This window comes from Haliotis asinina, chromosome 2, assembly GCF_037392515.1.
Source record: "Haliotis asinina isolate JCU_RB_2024 chromosome 2, JCU_Hal_asi_v2, whole genome shotgun sequence".
In the NCBI taxonomy this organism is placed as follows: domain Eukaryota; kingdom Metazoa; phylum Mollusca; class Gastropoda; order Lepetellida; family Haliotidae; genus Haliotis; species Haliotis asinina.
In genome coordinates this window covers 51,954,409-51,970,804 of record NC_090281.1, presented here as the reverse complement: position 1 = coordinate 51,970,804, position 16,396 = coordinate 51,954,409, and the positions used below count along the sequence as shown (strand labels likewise).

General features: G+C 38.4%; 1 protein-coding gene across 1 annotated transcript; it reads left to right on the top strand.

Moving 5' to 3' along the window:
* Nucleotides 1-102: 102 nt before the first annotated feature.
* LOC137272650 (uncharacterized) lies at nucleotides 103-12,844 on the top strand. The gene is made up of 9 exons (XM_067805046.1): nucleotides 103-143; nucleotides 876-2,235; nucleotides 3,992-4,116; nucleotides 4,820-4,925; nucleotides 5,922-6,126; nucleotides 6,774-6,954; nucleotides 7,667-7,690; nucleotides 9,092-9,264; nucleotides 12,569-12,844. Exons 1-9 carry the CDS (start codon nucleotides 103-105, stop codon nucleotides 12,838-12,840), a joined length of 2,487 nt encoding a protein of 828 aa, XP_067661147.1. The 3' UTR covers nucleotides 12,841-12,844.
* Nucleotides 12,845-16,396: the final 3,552 nt, after the last annotated feature.

Genomic DNA, 16,396 nt, shown 5'->3' with positions numbered 1-16,396 from the left:
TTCTACTTCCGGTAAAATGGCGGAATGACAACGGCACTAGCCTTAAGTTGACTTGTTTGAGATGATTTTTTAATATCCTTCACATGTTGGGCTGTTTTTGAAATGGCAACTAGTTTGAGAAGAAACACGTTCACTCTTAAAGGGTATGAGACGTTGACTTGAACTTTGTTCACTTGCATATCAAAGGATGCACTTGACATCGATTTGTTTACATCGCCAGAAGCTGTCTGCTTCAGTTGCTAGGCAAGCGAACAAGTCGTCTTGTCCGCCGCACTGTTTTCTCATCCATGTTCATAACTGACAGTTGATAAATAAATAAGAATACGATTATCCATATTTGTATTTTCAACATTAATTGACTGTATTACATTAATCTTGTGTCTAACGCTGTTGTCATGACACTACCCTCATACTCATAGAATCAGGTATAATATTTTCGTTTAGTTTCTTCTTTTTACAAAAAAAAAGCCTTATTATAAATGACAAATATACTTCTTGATCAAACTGCAAAATAATGCCCTAAGGTCTTCAGAGCTTTACGCTAATATTTAAACGTACAAATCTTATCTTCAATGCATTTCAAACCAATGATATTCCAGTTAATCCCATATAAACAGTTGAGCAGTGTACTTGAGTGTCACATGAAGTAATATACACTGTTTGCTTGAATAACAAATTATATGAGTTCTATTTAATGTATATTTCAAAACTTTAGATATTTAACTAATGACTGATCACTGACATACTTATCGCTGTGCAATCTATCATTGACAGCTTGCATTATCCTGTTCCACATCAAACTAAAGTGTGAGAGTGTGGGTGATCTCAACACTGAAAGGAATGCCAGAATAAAAGCCTGCTTTCTATTTCTTCAGGTGTGATCTGCCACAGTCTCTTCAACAAACATCAGGGATGGATCGTCAGAATATTATGAGACTGAAGGTGAACAGAATTGCTATTGTACAGGAACTGAAAGTTGAGCATGTACTAGACCAGCTGTGTGATGCTGGAATCCTTAACCTGAAAGACAGGAAGAAAATAGAAAAAGGAACAACGCCTAGCGACAGAGCACGGATCCTGATTGACATCCTTCCAACAAAACCCAGAGAATCTGACTGGTACAAATATTTTAGAGAATCTTTACAGAATCCAGATGCAAATGTTGAATTTCGTAAAAGGTACAGAGATTTAGTTGAATTTCTTGACAACACAGTCATCCATCGACCTGCTTCACAGGCAAGTCGTTTCAGTGATATTGATAAAAAAGTTGACACATTTCAGTATCCAAAGTATGAACCTCTGCCAGCAATCACTGAAAAGCAAGGAACACAGAATATTTTATACCTTGGAGGAACAAATACAAGTGTCACTGAGAGTACATTCACTGAGACTGAGAAAGGGACTCAAAACAGCAACTTAAGTAAACCTGAAGTAGATGATAAAACATCTGTGTTTAGTGAGGAGAGTCCAGAGTCTATGACCCTTATCAAAGGTTTCTTCCATCAATGGGTTCCAGTTCCAGATAATTTCCATTCCATGATTGAAATTCCAAAAGAACAGGTACAGTTACTGACAGAGTCGAATGAACCAGAGGATAAGGAGTTGCTTGAGAGAGAGAAAAAAACCTGTCAGAAGATGAGGAAGCTGGAGGTTGTTGCTGCACTGAATAGAAGGAAACAACTGCCTTTAGGATTTGAAATCAGCATGTGTGATGCTTTTCAGGAATTGCTGGCTGAGCCAGAATTGTATCCCTTTTATCTTAAATACTTCAGGCATATCATCATGAGTGGGGTAAATATAATTCAAGACATTGCAAACTCATATCACTCGGTGCTTGAAGCATTGGAAGTAGCAAAAAGCACAGAGGCAACTAAGCAAGTTATAAGTACTGGATTCAAAACAGTCGATCTCTTAATGGATTTTGGATCTCTTGCTGAGGCTGAGGAGGTGCTGAGTGGTCTGATAAGGTTCCTCAACACAAATCCATGTATTGAAACGTGGATGGCGAAGTACAAGGGCTATGTTAAATTGATGCATCTGAGAAACCAAAACTATGATTTTAATGGCAGCCAGCAGGCGTACTTCTGGTCCACTGAGGTGACCTGGGCCATCAAGATGATGTCATTTGGACAGGATATTATTGATGAGTCGGGAACCTTCATTGGTCTTAGTTTCATGCTGTTGGAGACAGGCTCTTTGTCAGCTGCACATGAGTGGGCACACAAGGCACTGAAGGTAAGTCAGTGGGATTTAAAACTTACACTTCTCTTGGTAGGATACTGTGGTATTGCTTCAAAAGAGAACACTCAAAGATATTTAGCAACACGAATATTCAACTTAGACTTTAAGTAGATTCGATAAAGATGTCAGCTGGGAAGTCATGTTCTTTAACTGATAATCAGTAAATATGGTTTGTTGTTAGATGTATGAAAGGATTTAAATCTTTCAAATACTATATACTTGTGTATGCTGATTGATAATTGTTGTGGATTATTCTAATTGGTCCAAGAAAATACCTCTGTGCCTCATATTATAGTGATAGACTCCATGTAATGAGCATGTTTCCAGTGTAAAATAAATGAATACAGATGTTTATTGGAAAACTACCTATGAAATTTACATGTACAACCATACCACATGAGTAAAAAGTGGTTGTTGCTTTAACAGTGATTGCTTTTTAACAATTCCTGAATGTTTAATTGTAATCCAGATATACTGACGGAAAACAATAAGGTATCACACTAAAACACAAGTGTTCCCTTTTTCCCATGCTTTCTTCTCAAGCTTTGTATCGCATTACTTGTAAAGAAACGTGGAAAAAAATAAAGGAACACCTTCATATAACCTCATATGTTTTCCCTCAGTATATTTCATGTTGTACAGAGCTCCAGATATTTGCATATTTTACTCAATAAAAATCACATTTACTCAGTTAATTACAAATCTGTGAGTACAAAAAGCATGTTAGAATCACTTAAAACCCAACAGGTCTATAATACCTTACGTACATTACTCAGTTATGGTGGGCAAGCTGTCTAAGGCGCCAGGCTAGTGATCCAGCGAGGTTTCGGTTTCGGGATCGAGCCCACCTGTGACCGGGTGTAAAAAGCTTAGAGTCAACTTTGTGTTCAGACTCTTTCAGTGTTGCCACAACCCCTAGAGTACAGTACACAACCCTGTGCACTTAAAAGAACCCACGAATCCGTTGTTAGATGACCAGATGGTGGCCACATGAATAAGTGGAAACACTTAGTTGTGACTACAGCAGTGTGCAGTAAACTCGGACAAAGTGCTGTGACTTATTATGTGTCCCAGTCCAACCAGCTGTGAATGGGTACCTCTTTAGGATGAGAGCCACAATAAACTCAGTGCGCCTGGTGGCAGCAAGAGTTGTATACTCCCCAAGGAGTTGAGACTGAAATACGATGTGCTGCTGAGATTGACATCCAGTGATCGAGGGGAAAATACCAGCGCCTTGAGCATGCACTAGTGCGTGGATATGTGCGCTATATAAATATCCTATTTATCTATCTATCTAGTTAACTAAATTGGCTTGCATATAATTCATCATGGTGCACAAACTCTCAAACAGCATTAGCTAATGGTAGCGATGCCTACTGTCCGTGGTTTGCTCCAATAGTCACATGACTTCCAGGTTGAGTATTTAGACATGGCTGCCAAATGTTTGACAATATGGCAATTACTAAAATCTTTTAGTCTGTTGAGATGCATTCATATTCATGTATTTAGAAGAGTTCAGCACCCAATGAGGAAAAGAAAGTGTGTGTAAAAGTGCTCAATTCTTTTAACTAGTGGGAGTATACAAAATGCTAGTTACTCTTGAAAAAATACAATTACTCATACATAAACAGACATGGGAGTAAATACCCAATAGCTAGAAAAATTATCTGGAGCTCTGATTGCATCTGTTCAGTGCTCATGGCTGTTGTTTTTGTCATGGTTTGTAATAGTGTTCACATTGTTCCCCCAGGAAGTGGAAGCTGACAACACGCCCCAGGTGATAGAGTGTCTGTGTAATGCTGTGATGGTATGTTGTGCCAAGTGGCAGGTCAACAAGGCTGAGATGCTGGCTGTGCAGGCTGTGCAGATGGCAAGGTTACTGAGTGCATGATTCTGTACAGTATATCCTAGTGCATCAAACTGATGAAATTTGTGTAGTGGCTTCATAATTAGTCTTTGATTAGCAGTTACAAGAGACACACATAATGGTGAATAAGTTATTTTTCTAATTTTATCATTCTCTGTTATTTTCCCATGTACACATACATCTCTCTGCTTCTTAGTTTTCATTCATCTGATGACGAAGTAAGAATACACTCTGAAATGTTGTGTTCCTCATATTATGGAAGTTGACATCCTTAAAAATTCCCTTTTTATCCCCCAGCTAGTAGTGCGGGGGGATATAGTTGACGCGTCCATCCATCCGTCCGTAATCATTTTGTTTCCGGAGCATAACTCAGAAACCGTTCAATATTTTTAGACCAAACTTGATAGATATAATGATCTCAACCTATGGTTGACTAGAATGTGTACACACTTTAATCAGAAATAACCCACCAAAGAAAGATCATTTCCATCAATGTTTGCATCATTTGAAAAGAACAAGGCACAGTTTTCATGGAACCAAACACAATAATTCAAGGAGTGTGTAGCTATTTGTTGTGATCTGCATGATTTACAGCTTTGTGTTCTATTTAATGTTATGATATCATAAATAGTCTTTGTAGAGGTTTGCTGTTATAGATTATATCATCTATAACAGACTGACAGACTGACATGTAATGCTACTTTGTTGCAGGTCAGTTTACGGCAAGTACCATCCTCTGCACCTGAAGGCATTGCTGCACTACTGTCACCTGTGCAGTGAGTTCCTGCATGGCGAGGATGGATTACAAGCAGCAAAGGTATGTCTCCGTCTTGTAATTGGACAGATTGCCAGAAGCGTCATACAGTCTGTGTGTTCTGTTCATCTCAAGCTTATGTTACACTAGCACTATAAAACAAGCATTACTCCAGATTAGTACAAGGTGCAATAATCTCGAACACAACCTTAAAAACTATGACATTTGCTTAATACTTGTCGTGTTAATAATCTTGAGTATACACCGTTAAAAGGAGGACAGACTCACTCTTCTGGGTTCAAGAGTATTTGAGGTTTGTCATGTGGAACCTTCGAAAAAAAAACAGCTAGTCTGGTGCAATGCTGCTTGCCATCCAGGCCCAGTGTAAACACTAAACACAGGGGTGAGGTTATATGAAGACTCTACTGGGAATAATTGTCAGCACTGTCTGTCATTCCAAGTGGGAGGAGTGACAGGAGGTACAAAGCATCATGGGAGCTTACAAATCAGTTATTTTCTATGAACAATAAATAAACCTTTACCTAGTGGATTTGTCAAACAGAAACAGTTTGATAAACATCTTAATAAACAAATCCTAAAAATATTTACATTATACATTCCTGATAAATACACTAAGAAACAGCTGACATATCAAAATCTAAATATAACATCGTGCATGAGTGAAAGGCACAATTACAAGATATTTTGTTTTGTATATCCTATTAAGCAGATGCTTTTCACATAATATCATGTGCTCCATGTGCGGATCATATGCAAGCGATCATATGGAAAATATCATTCGGAATCATTCAGGTACAAACCTTTCCAAGGTAAGAGTTCAAAAGGTATGTCTGAATGTCCACTTTCACGATTTGGTGAGCTGTCTTCTGATTGGTCAGCCTCAAAGGTAAGACTCAGTAGTGGAGTGTACTCAGGAAAAGTACTGAGACTATTAGTTTACTTTGACTGATGAGACACTGTGATGTAACTCATGCTCTTTACAGCACTGCAGCAAACAATCATTCTCTCACTGATGTGACAATCATGTCTGCTCCCCAGGAATGTTTGACAGTTGCAATGAGGATCTACAGCTGTGAGACAATCCAGATGGCTTTGGCACATCGTGCGGTGAGTCGGGCTCTCATGGTCACCCAGAAGTTTGATACTGATGACTTCTACAACCACTCTATGGAGGCAGTCCGCATTGCTCGAAGTCAGCTGCCACAAGGGCATCCCATGCTTCACATGTTCCTCTGTACTTTTGGTGAGTATATAACTTGTAGTGGACGTCATATGGCAAACTAAAACTTTAAAAGTTGTGAAACTAGCGTTTTCACACATCAAACACATGTTGTCAAACTTTCCTGTCATTTGAGCGATGCCATTTTGTACAACGAGTTGACCAGATGACCAAAACACAACGTGACAATTTTGTTGACTGTGATTGGTTGTTTCTGAACACATGTTTGATAACATGTCGCATGTCAAATTTGAGTTTGACAACACTAAATGTTTGATCGAAAAGTGTTGGGGAAGCCTAGTGGTTTAAGCATTTGCTCATCAGGCCTGGGTTCTGGGTTCAATTCCCAACAACTTATTTCTGGTGTCCACTGCAGTGATGTTGCTGGAAAAGGCAGCATAAAACCTATTTCACGCATCAACTCACTCACTCATCACCTCATCAACTCACTCATCAACTCATCAACTCACTCAGCAATTCATCAAGTCATTCATCAACTCATCAACTCACTAACTCACTCGCCCACTTGCCCACCCATCCTGGTTACCACCTTTGACTTTGACCCTGAACTTTGATAAGAAATCTCTACTGTGTTCTTTTCAAGGGAAGGTTGTGTTTAGTCTGTGCTTTACTGTTTGACTACCCTTACCCTCTCTGTATTTGGATCTCAGCGTCAGCACTGCAGTGGAAGTCATTGAACTGCCCTAAAGATGAGCAGGACTCCACCCTGAGGTGGGCTGAGGCTGAGGCTAAGCAGGCCTTGGTGATCGTGTCCACCAGCTACGGAGAAATCAGTCTCAGGTCAGCCCAGGTCTACTCCCTACTGGGCCAGATATACTCCAAGATGAACAGGTAGGGGATCATAGTATATCATCCATTTATTTGTTTTCATATACAGTGCATATAGTGAGGAGGAAAAAAGGGGATCACATGAAAGCACAAGAGCTCCCTTATTTTTTTCCAGGTTTCTTCACAAGCCATGCGATACAATGCTTCTGAAGAAACCTGGAAAAAGATAAAGGAACACTTGTCCTTGCATGTGGTCCCTTATTTTTTTCTCTCAGTATATTTTCATTCACCAAAAAAGACACTTCACCTAGAAAGTGATGATTCTCAATAAAAATAGATGTTTTCAAGAATGTGTGATTTATTGCTGATTTCCTCAAGATCTCATTCTGTTATATAGTGACTGTGTCAGTTGTTTTTGCCCAGCAAAATTACCAGTAACTTATATAGTCTTAAGTATTGAGTCAATGCAAACAAATGGCAGTATTGAGCATGTGAAGCATACACGTGTTTATTGCATAGAGCAATATTTCAATGTAGATTCTTACACTTTTCTTTGTAGCTTGATAAATGGGTAAGAATCTACATTGATAAGTCACTCAGTGCAATAAACAAGAGGTTGTCATCCATTAAGTTGTATGCAAATGATAATCATAATGGATAACAAACAATATGCATATGTTTCGTACTTACTTTTAAAAAGGAGTTTCTTCAGTCTGTTGAAAATATATTTGACAGATGTTTTGTTTTAACAGTTAAATTTACTGTGTTTTTTAAGTCATCCTGATTTGGATGCAGATTTGTGAGTACCAGAATCTACAAATAGCTGATGTAAAAGCAGTAGATAGATTTTTTTAATGTATTATTTTGATTTTCTTATATCTTGTTCAGTTTTGTGTATTTTGCATGCTTATATTTATACATCTATATTGTATATTTGTACTTATATATCTATATGTGTTGTATATTTCTGCTTATATCCATATAAATATACATGGATATATCTACAAATGTTCTTTTATTGCAATTTCTGGCACAAGGTAACTTTTGACCAGCATTATCATGTGAGCTAATACATATATATCCCTGCAGTATAAGTCTTGTGATTCTGTTGAATAAGGCATTAAACATATCAAACTTTACACTTAGTCCAGGGCTAGATACCATTGGTCATATCCAACTAGTCTACAAGTCAGTTTGTAATACCTGTTATACATACGTACAAGATTTAGAGAGAAACTACCCCATCTAGTGTTCCACTACTCTTTTTAACTAGTTGTTATGTCTATCCCCTACTCACTACCCCAAGACACACTTGAGAGATGTTTTGGAACAAGTACAACAATGGAGTAAAACACATTTTTTACATCAAACCTAAGCCCTTTTCAGTAAAAAAGTAATAATTTTTATCAACAGCGCTGTTGAAGAACAACTGACAAGATTTTATATAATCATAATATTCCTTATATCTTACATTACATTCAAATGATTGAGAGAAGAACCTGTATGGATATTTATTAAGTATGCATGCGTTTGAAGATGCTGATGTGTTAGATAGCATTGTTTACAGGAAATGATATTTGGTCATTTTCTGAATTTGCTTTTCTAGCTATGGTATCATTTTCATGTATGTTTGATTTCATTTTAAAATGGTGCTTGAGTTGATATTAGAATTGGTGTAATGACTTGGAAGGCTATTGTCAGTATTTATGAATAATTATGATGTAATGAGTGGTGAAAAAGTTCAGACTTGATCCAAAGAAATGGTTCATCAAATGAATGCATTTGAAACAAGAAGAAACCCTCCAAGGTGAAAATCTGGGATAATGGTTTAAAGTTACTGTTGTTGCATTCTGGCATTTGTACTTGTCAGTGGTTTCATTTATCAAGCTGTGGGGTCAGTTGAAGCTAAATGATGCCATGCTGATGTGTTTTAAAGGAGAAAAACAAAATAGTATAAATACAAATGTCATTTCACTTCATTTGATGTGTTGATTTAAGGGACATTTCATTGAAGATTCATATTTGGAATATGTTTCATTTTCCTTGTTAAAATGATGATGAGTAAATAAAGCAGCACCATGTAGGAAGTTCGAATTCCTTGAAGAACTAAATTCTGTAAGCTTCTCAGGTGTCAGTTGCCCAAACATGACAGATGATTATTGCTGGACCATGTCACGTATTGTCTACATCCCTTCTCTAGACTGGATGAGGCTGAGAAGCAGCTGGAGCAGAGTGTGTCATACATGCGTCTCTGTCAAACGAAGGACAGCAACTACCTTCTGCTGGCCATGGCAACACTGGCCACCTTCTACAAGATCGTCAACAAGCCCACCAAGGCTGTGCCTCTCCTGCAGCAGGTCATTGCAACAGTCGGTGAGTAGCTGAGTGAGGTTGGTGAGTATCTAAGTGACTTGGTGAGTAGCTGAGTGAGTTGATGTGTAGCTGAGTGAGTCAGTGAGTACCTGATTGAGTTGATGTGTATCTGAGTGAGTCGGTGAGTAGCTGAGTGAGTAGCTGAGTGAGGTTGATGAGTAGCTGAGTGAGTCGGTGAGTAGCTGAGTGAGTAGCTGAGTGAGGTTGATGAGTAGCTGAGTGAGTCGGTGAGTACCTGAGTGAGTAGATGTTTAGCTGAGTGAGTCGGTGAGTATCTGAGTGAGTTGGTGAGTTGGTGAGTAGCTGAGTGACTTGGTGAGTAGCTGAGTGAGTTGATGTGTAGCTGAGTGAGTCAGTGAGTAGCTGAGTGAGTCAGTGAGTTGGTGAGTGAGTCCGTGAGTCGGTGAGAGAGTAGCTGAGTGAGGTTGATGAGTAGCTGAGTGAGTTGATGAGTAGCTGAGTGAGTCGGTGAGTACCTGAGTGAGTTGATGTGTAGCTGAGTGAGTCGGTGAGTTGGTGAGTAGCTGAGTGAGTAGCTGAGTGAGTTGATGAGTAGCTGAGTGAGTCGGTGAGTACCTGAGTGAGTTGATGTGTAGCTGAGTGAGTCGGTGAGTTGGTGAGTAGCTGAGTGAGTAGCTGAGTGAGGTTGATGAGTAGCTGAGTGAGTCTGTGAGTACCTGAGTGAGTTGATGTGTAGCTGAGTCAGTCGGTGAGCATCTGAGTGAGTCGGTGAGTTGGTGAGTAGCTGAGTGAGTAGCTGAGTGAGGTTGATGTGTAGCTGAGTGAGTCGGTGAGTGGCTGAGTGAGTAGCTGAGTGAGGTTGATGAGTAGCTGAGTGAGTCGGTGAGTATCTGAGTGACTTGATGTGTAGCTGATTGAGTCGGTGAGTATCTGAGTGAGTCAGTGAGTAGTTGAGTGAGCCGGTGAGTAGCTGGGTGAGTCGGTGAGTAGCAGAGTGAGTCGGTAGGTATCTGAGTAAGTTGATGTGTAGCTGAGTGAGTCGGTGAGTAGGTGAGTCGGTGAGTAGCTGCGTGAGTAGCTGAGTGAGTTTGGTAAGTATCTGAGTGAGTTGATGTGTAACTGAGTGAGGCAGTGAGTGGCCTTGCAGTTAGCAACATTTCAACAATATGGCAGCTGGCTATAAATGTTGGAGTCTGGACCAAAGCAGAGGTGATTCATTCCAAATGTTGGTAAACACTTATCATCAGTCACTGAGCTTGTGAGTTGATAGGATCAAAGATACATAAAACATTACATTGGCTTTTAAACAGTACAACATTAAGAGCTGGGTCCACTTGCACAAAGCAATCTTAGAGCTACAACAAGCACAACCCTATGTTAAAGTATGGTATTTACAATCACCTGAGTACTGAAATGCTTTGTGGAAATGGACTATACAGTTATGGCAAGACATGGAAAGATATGGCGGCTTAGTTTCAGGACCATATGCTTGTGTCTAACCCAGAAATATTCAAAGCCTCAGATGTATATGTACATGTTGCCATGATCACCATCCATAGCTTCAGCATGCCCTTAAGAGATTTGAAAGCATCCTTCTTAAGGTCTTCATCACTAAAACCCTATGTATTACACGCAAAGTTAAACCAACCAAGATCTTCTAGTCAAGTGGGGAGTCTAGGTTAGAAGTGTTTTATCACAAACCTAGGCAAATCATAAGAGGTCACTATCTCGATGTTGTCAGGCTTGGTGTCATGGTAACCATTCATGGCATTGTTTCTTTCAGTGGCATTTAGAAGTTGCTTTGATGAACAACAAAGAGAGTTCTGTGGACATGCAACTTCTTTAATATATAGTATTCCCAGAAATTATTGAGAACCATGTTGCGTCATGTAACTCATTACGTTTATTAACTTCTGGCGTTTTACTTACATAAACATGTTAAAACATCATCCTTTTACAGTCTCAGTCTTGTTTTAGTACTTTGTTAGACCTCCTCGCTCAGCAGTGCATGCCTGAATACGCCTAGGCACACTACCCATCAAAGTTTGTAGGTAATCATGTGACAGGGTATCCCAATATTGGACCACCTCGGCCTTCATATCTTCAATATTTCTCAGTCCCTTTTGGTTTATTCTGTCCTTCATGACTCCCCACACATTCTCAATTGGGTTTAGGTCTGGGCTGTAACTGGGCCAGACTAAAACTTGAACATTTTCGCCCGACAACCACTGTTTTGTGTAGCGCGCAGTGTGTTTTATGTCATTATCATGCTGGAAAATCCAATCATCTTCATACAATGTTTGTGCTGTCGGAAGAAGGTGACCATTTAGAATGTCAACGTATCTTTCTTTTGTCAAGTTTCCCATGAAAACACACAATGGCATCACTCCGCGAGCCGATATGCCACCCCACATGTGAAACTTCGGGCTATGTTTTGGTCGCTGGTAGATAGGTTTGACAGTATCTTTGGTCCACATTTTCACACAATTAGGGAAAAGCCAAACAGAACTTTCATCTGAAAAGAAAACATTATCCCAATCTTGATTTTCATGAGCCCGACACCAGTTTAAACGTTTTTCCTTTTGTGCATCTTTCATCAACAGCGAGGGAATTCCACGTTTTTTCACCCTATTAAGTCTCTGTAATTCCTGCCTAACTGTTTCATTGCATACCTGAGGACTTCCTCTGCTAATCATTTCATTTCTGACGTTCTCAACACTTTTCAATTTGCCCCTTCTCACAATCTGCCCAAGGCTTCGGCGATCCACAACACTGAATTTCCTAGGCCGACCTGCCCCTGCTTTGTGCTCTATCCCGGTTCCTGTTTGAATATTCTTCAAAGTTCTGTATACTGTAGACAGAGGAATACCATGTCTACAAGCTAACACTTTAGCGTCAGCCTCACCCCTTTCAAAATCATCTAGAATGAGCTTTCTTTTCTCTCTTGCTGTAAATTCTGCCATGTCAACACAGGAAGCCGTCTGCTCAGACAAGGGAGATAACTCTTGACGTAAATGAGCTGCCTTCTAAGCCTTCAAGAGTTGTCTCCCTTATTTAGTATGCTAAGTGTTAGTATGCCCAGTGTTTAGTATTCCAATCTTAGCATCATTAGAAAAAAAACAAAGATTTTCTCAATAATTTCTGGGAACACTGTACTATAATCTACAGCACAGTGTACAGCTTGTATTATATTTAAGAAGTAGTATATCCATAGAACTCTCCTTGTTGTATGTCATTGTTTCCTACACTTACAGCATATAGGTAAATAACCATGAATAACTAAATCACTCTAAAAATCTGGAGAGGTAACTGTCCATGGATTTGGTTGCATTCCTTGTTACAGAGTCTGGTGGGTTCTATCTCCGTTGGGTACACATGTGTTACGACAACCTGGTGAAGCTGCTCCAACTTGAGGGAAAGAACAAGCAGGCAGATGAAGTGCAGAAGTCTCTCACCCTTTGGCTCCAGGAGAACCCTGTCCTGGACAAAACAGTCAGTCTGGAAACTCTGCAGCAGAAGCCTCCCCTGTATAAGGAGTTCATGGAGAAGTATGACAAGTGGGGCTCCACAGTGAAGAAAGCCCTGCTGGGATTTACTGCAGGAAGTGGCAGCTAGAGGCAACACCCACCTCTATCTCCATGGATAGCATTTCAGTATGTTTCCATGGCGCTCCCAATCTCAAATTACCCACATTTGATTTGCTAGTTCTATGGTTACGAATGTTTGCTCTCCTGTGCCAGTCAGAATACAAGTTACAAACCATCCTCAACATTGGGATGGCAATACTGCATGATGGCTAGCCCTAGAGTCCCAGATGATGGACATCAGTGTCAGACAGGAAAAATATCCATTCAACATTTAGGTATTTATTGTGATATGTCAGATATGTCAGATATGTCAGATGTATAATTAAAAGAGTATGACATCAAAGTACCCTATTAAAATCTGTGTAGTATACATCCTGTGAAAACATTACTGAACTGGATTATTGTTGAATTTGTTGTTGATTGTTCAAAAATATGTATTTTGAATTTTGACAAATTTGGAGGGATATATGATTTCTGTTCCTCCCATATGTCCAAGGATATCATGCAAAACTGTGATGCTTGTTAAAGTTGTTTAAATGCATTGATTATATGTTGATTGTCCATGTTGATAGTATTTGTATTGTCATAGATACTATTGACAGAGGAACCATCTGATAATTATACAGGGAATACACACCAGGCACAGAAAATATTTTATCAGTCATTTCACAGATTGCCTGAGCTCATTGAACAGTAGCTTTATATCGATCGCACCATGTCAGCATTATATGTTTAGTATCATAAAGACAGTGAAACCTCATTAATCTGGACCCCCTATTACCCAGACTGTAACTGTGTACTTTAATACAAAGTTCATTACTATATACCGCTGCTTCATAAAATTTGAAAATTTAGTGAAGATTTTAAGAAAAGGTAGTTTTTGTCAAGTCTTCAGATAGAAGACATAAACATGAACGCTTACTTTTATGTGATTTCATTTTTTTCGAAACTTGCATTTCTTTTGCCGTTCAGTATATTTCACTGTACAAAACACTATATATATTTCAGAGTACACATTGTCTGAAATATAATTATTACAATGAGCCAAAAAACATATCCACACAATGAATGCATTACAAACAAAATATAACCATAATTGTTCAATCAGACTGGCTGTTCATTCATTTCAAATATTCCAAAACATGCCAAATATTATTCTATGTTACTCTGTTGACACAATATATCTACTTACAATCTGTACCTGATAGTAGATCAGAGTCCAGATGACCAACTGGTATAGCTTTAATGTGATGTTAGATTGTGTGAATGTGTTTATAGACTACCTGCATTATTCATCATAAATATTATCAAAGATATTTAGCAGTTTGACTTGTTACCGGTAAGTATTGTCCATTGCGATGACCAAATATTTGTTGTACTACATATTATTGTATCTGTTTTCATTGTTACACTGGTGATGTCTGTATTTTGCAATGGCCATGTATATTTAAGAAATGCAGAGTGAAGAGGGGAAGTTGTTTATCACATAGCTGCAGGTAGAAAACACAAAATCAAGGAGTAGTTTTTATTGCATGTTGTACAACCAAGTCATTTATTTCTTTTAAGAGATAACATTATATACAGACTCTTTAAAAATGTTAAATTTACAAGCTTTGAATTCTTTCACTTGTATTTAAATAATGAGGATTCCCTGAAAACAATTAGATATCAGCAATAACAAGCAAGTCCTTTTAAAATATGGGGGAATGAGATTTGTATTTCATTAATATGCTCATAAACACACAACCTTTTACCTGTACCACTTTACCTGCTAAAGGTTGACAAATCTCACTCACTTCTTGAGGCAAAATATAGACTGTTTAATTGCCCAGTCCCATATAAAGGAAACATCACACTACCCCCTCAAAAATACTGTAAAGTTTTGAGTTACTTTCTTTATGGGTTTTAAAAATGTATGATGTTTTTCAATAACTCGATCAAATTTATAACTAGAGCTACTTTATCTTGCTGGACGATGTAGATTCCTGTCTGAAGTGAGGTTGTACTTGTTAACCAGTTGTGCTGAATTGTACGATTGGTTAATTTATGCTTAGGCTGAAGTAAATTAACCAATCACCACACAAGACATTACAGACTGGTAAATACTAGAAGCAATAAGATTGTTTTAGACACTACATGAAAGAAAGAGAACTCCATGTGCTGTATGATGCTAGTGGATGGTTGAGTTGTTGTAGCAAGATACCCCACACTTCTTGTTGGTCATTGTTTATGTGATACCTGTTTGTAGACAGGCACTGTTTTTAAAATATTTTAATTGCACCTGTTAACATTCCTTAGATATTTTAGCTGCAGTTCCTTTGTGAAAAAGCACTTATGTTTGACAGATGTTGAATCCTCCTACTCGTGTACAGCACTTGTATCCTGTGATTGATTACTGGCAGTATTATTAGGAAAATCGTAAAACCTCAAATTCAAGTCCTATTTTGTTTATTTATAGTCTTATTTCAAATAGTGATAACACTAATGATGAATCTGTTGTGACAACTGTATGTACAATCACCTAGTTGTTTTGGATACTTAAAGCACCTGCTGCAGTGAGTTACCTTTAGGATAGTCCAGAAAATGTAGTTCTTGAAAGAGTTCAGTTTGGTATCATTCGCTGGTCAGCTTAAATCAAGTGGATATAAAAAGTAACAGCTGAGTATACAAAACATTTGTCAGCAGTAATAGACTCATGTGCTCTGACGTAAGACCTCACTGGTTACGATTAGATCGGAGAATGGAAGGTCCACTGCAGTTAGTTATGATGTCATGTATAGAGCCTAACCTGCACACATGCACAGAGTATAGTTCATTGTTTAGTCACATTTGTTGACTCACTGCATTTTTGTTGTCAGCTAGACTTGGCTCCTGTCTACATAAGCTTGCTGCACAAATCAATAGAGGAAACCAGTTTATGTCTCAGCTTGTCATGTGTCAGCTGACAAAGACTTGTTTGAAAGTTGTGGTATTTATATACATGCAGATCAGTGTATACTGTGATGCTTGTTTTCAAAACAAATTATTACATGTTATTGTCAATGGCCAGTTTAAATTGTGCAAATTTTACAAAGAGTGATTATTAATATAATTTTGAAAGTACTGACAACAAAGGTGATGTCAGTTTAACAAATTATTACCCAATGACAAATAAAATATATTTCTAAATAAAAATGGTGAAGTTCTTTATCATGAATCAAGAACTCTTCATATTCACCCCAATCTGAATATTTGACACTACAAATATATTTCACATAGTGTTGCCAAGGTATCTCTGAAAAGCCTCAAAAGAGCCCCCCTGTTCACAGTTGTTATTAGAAGATTCATTGTGGAGCTTGATACAATGTTATAACATACAACTCTCTACTCATCCATGAAAGTCATGTGTAATAATCATAGTGAAAGTCCGCAGTATCTAAATTTCACATAGCAGAATGGCAGCAGATAAGCCCAAAGCAATGTTGAACCATTATTCCAAAAAGCTGATAGTAGCGATGTGACAACCAATAGTATGTTTAAGTATGATGGTTTGTTCAACTTGTTGGACCAATCCACTGATTAACTGCCTGAGCATCAGTCCACTA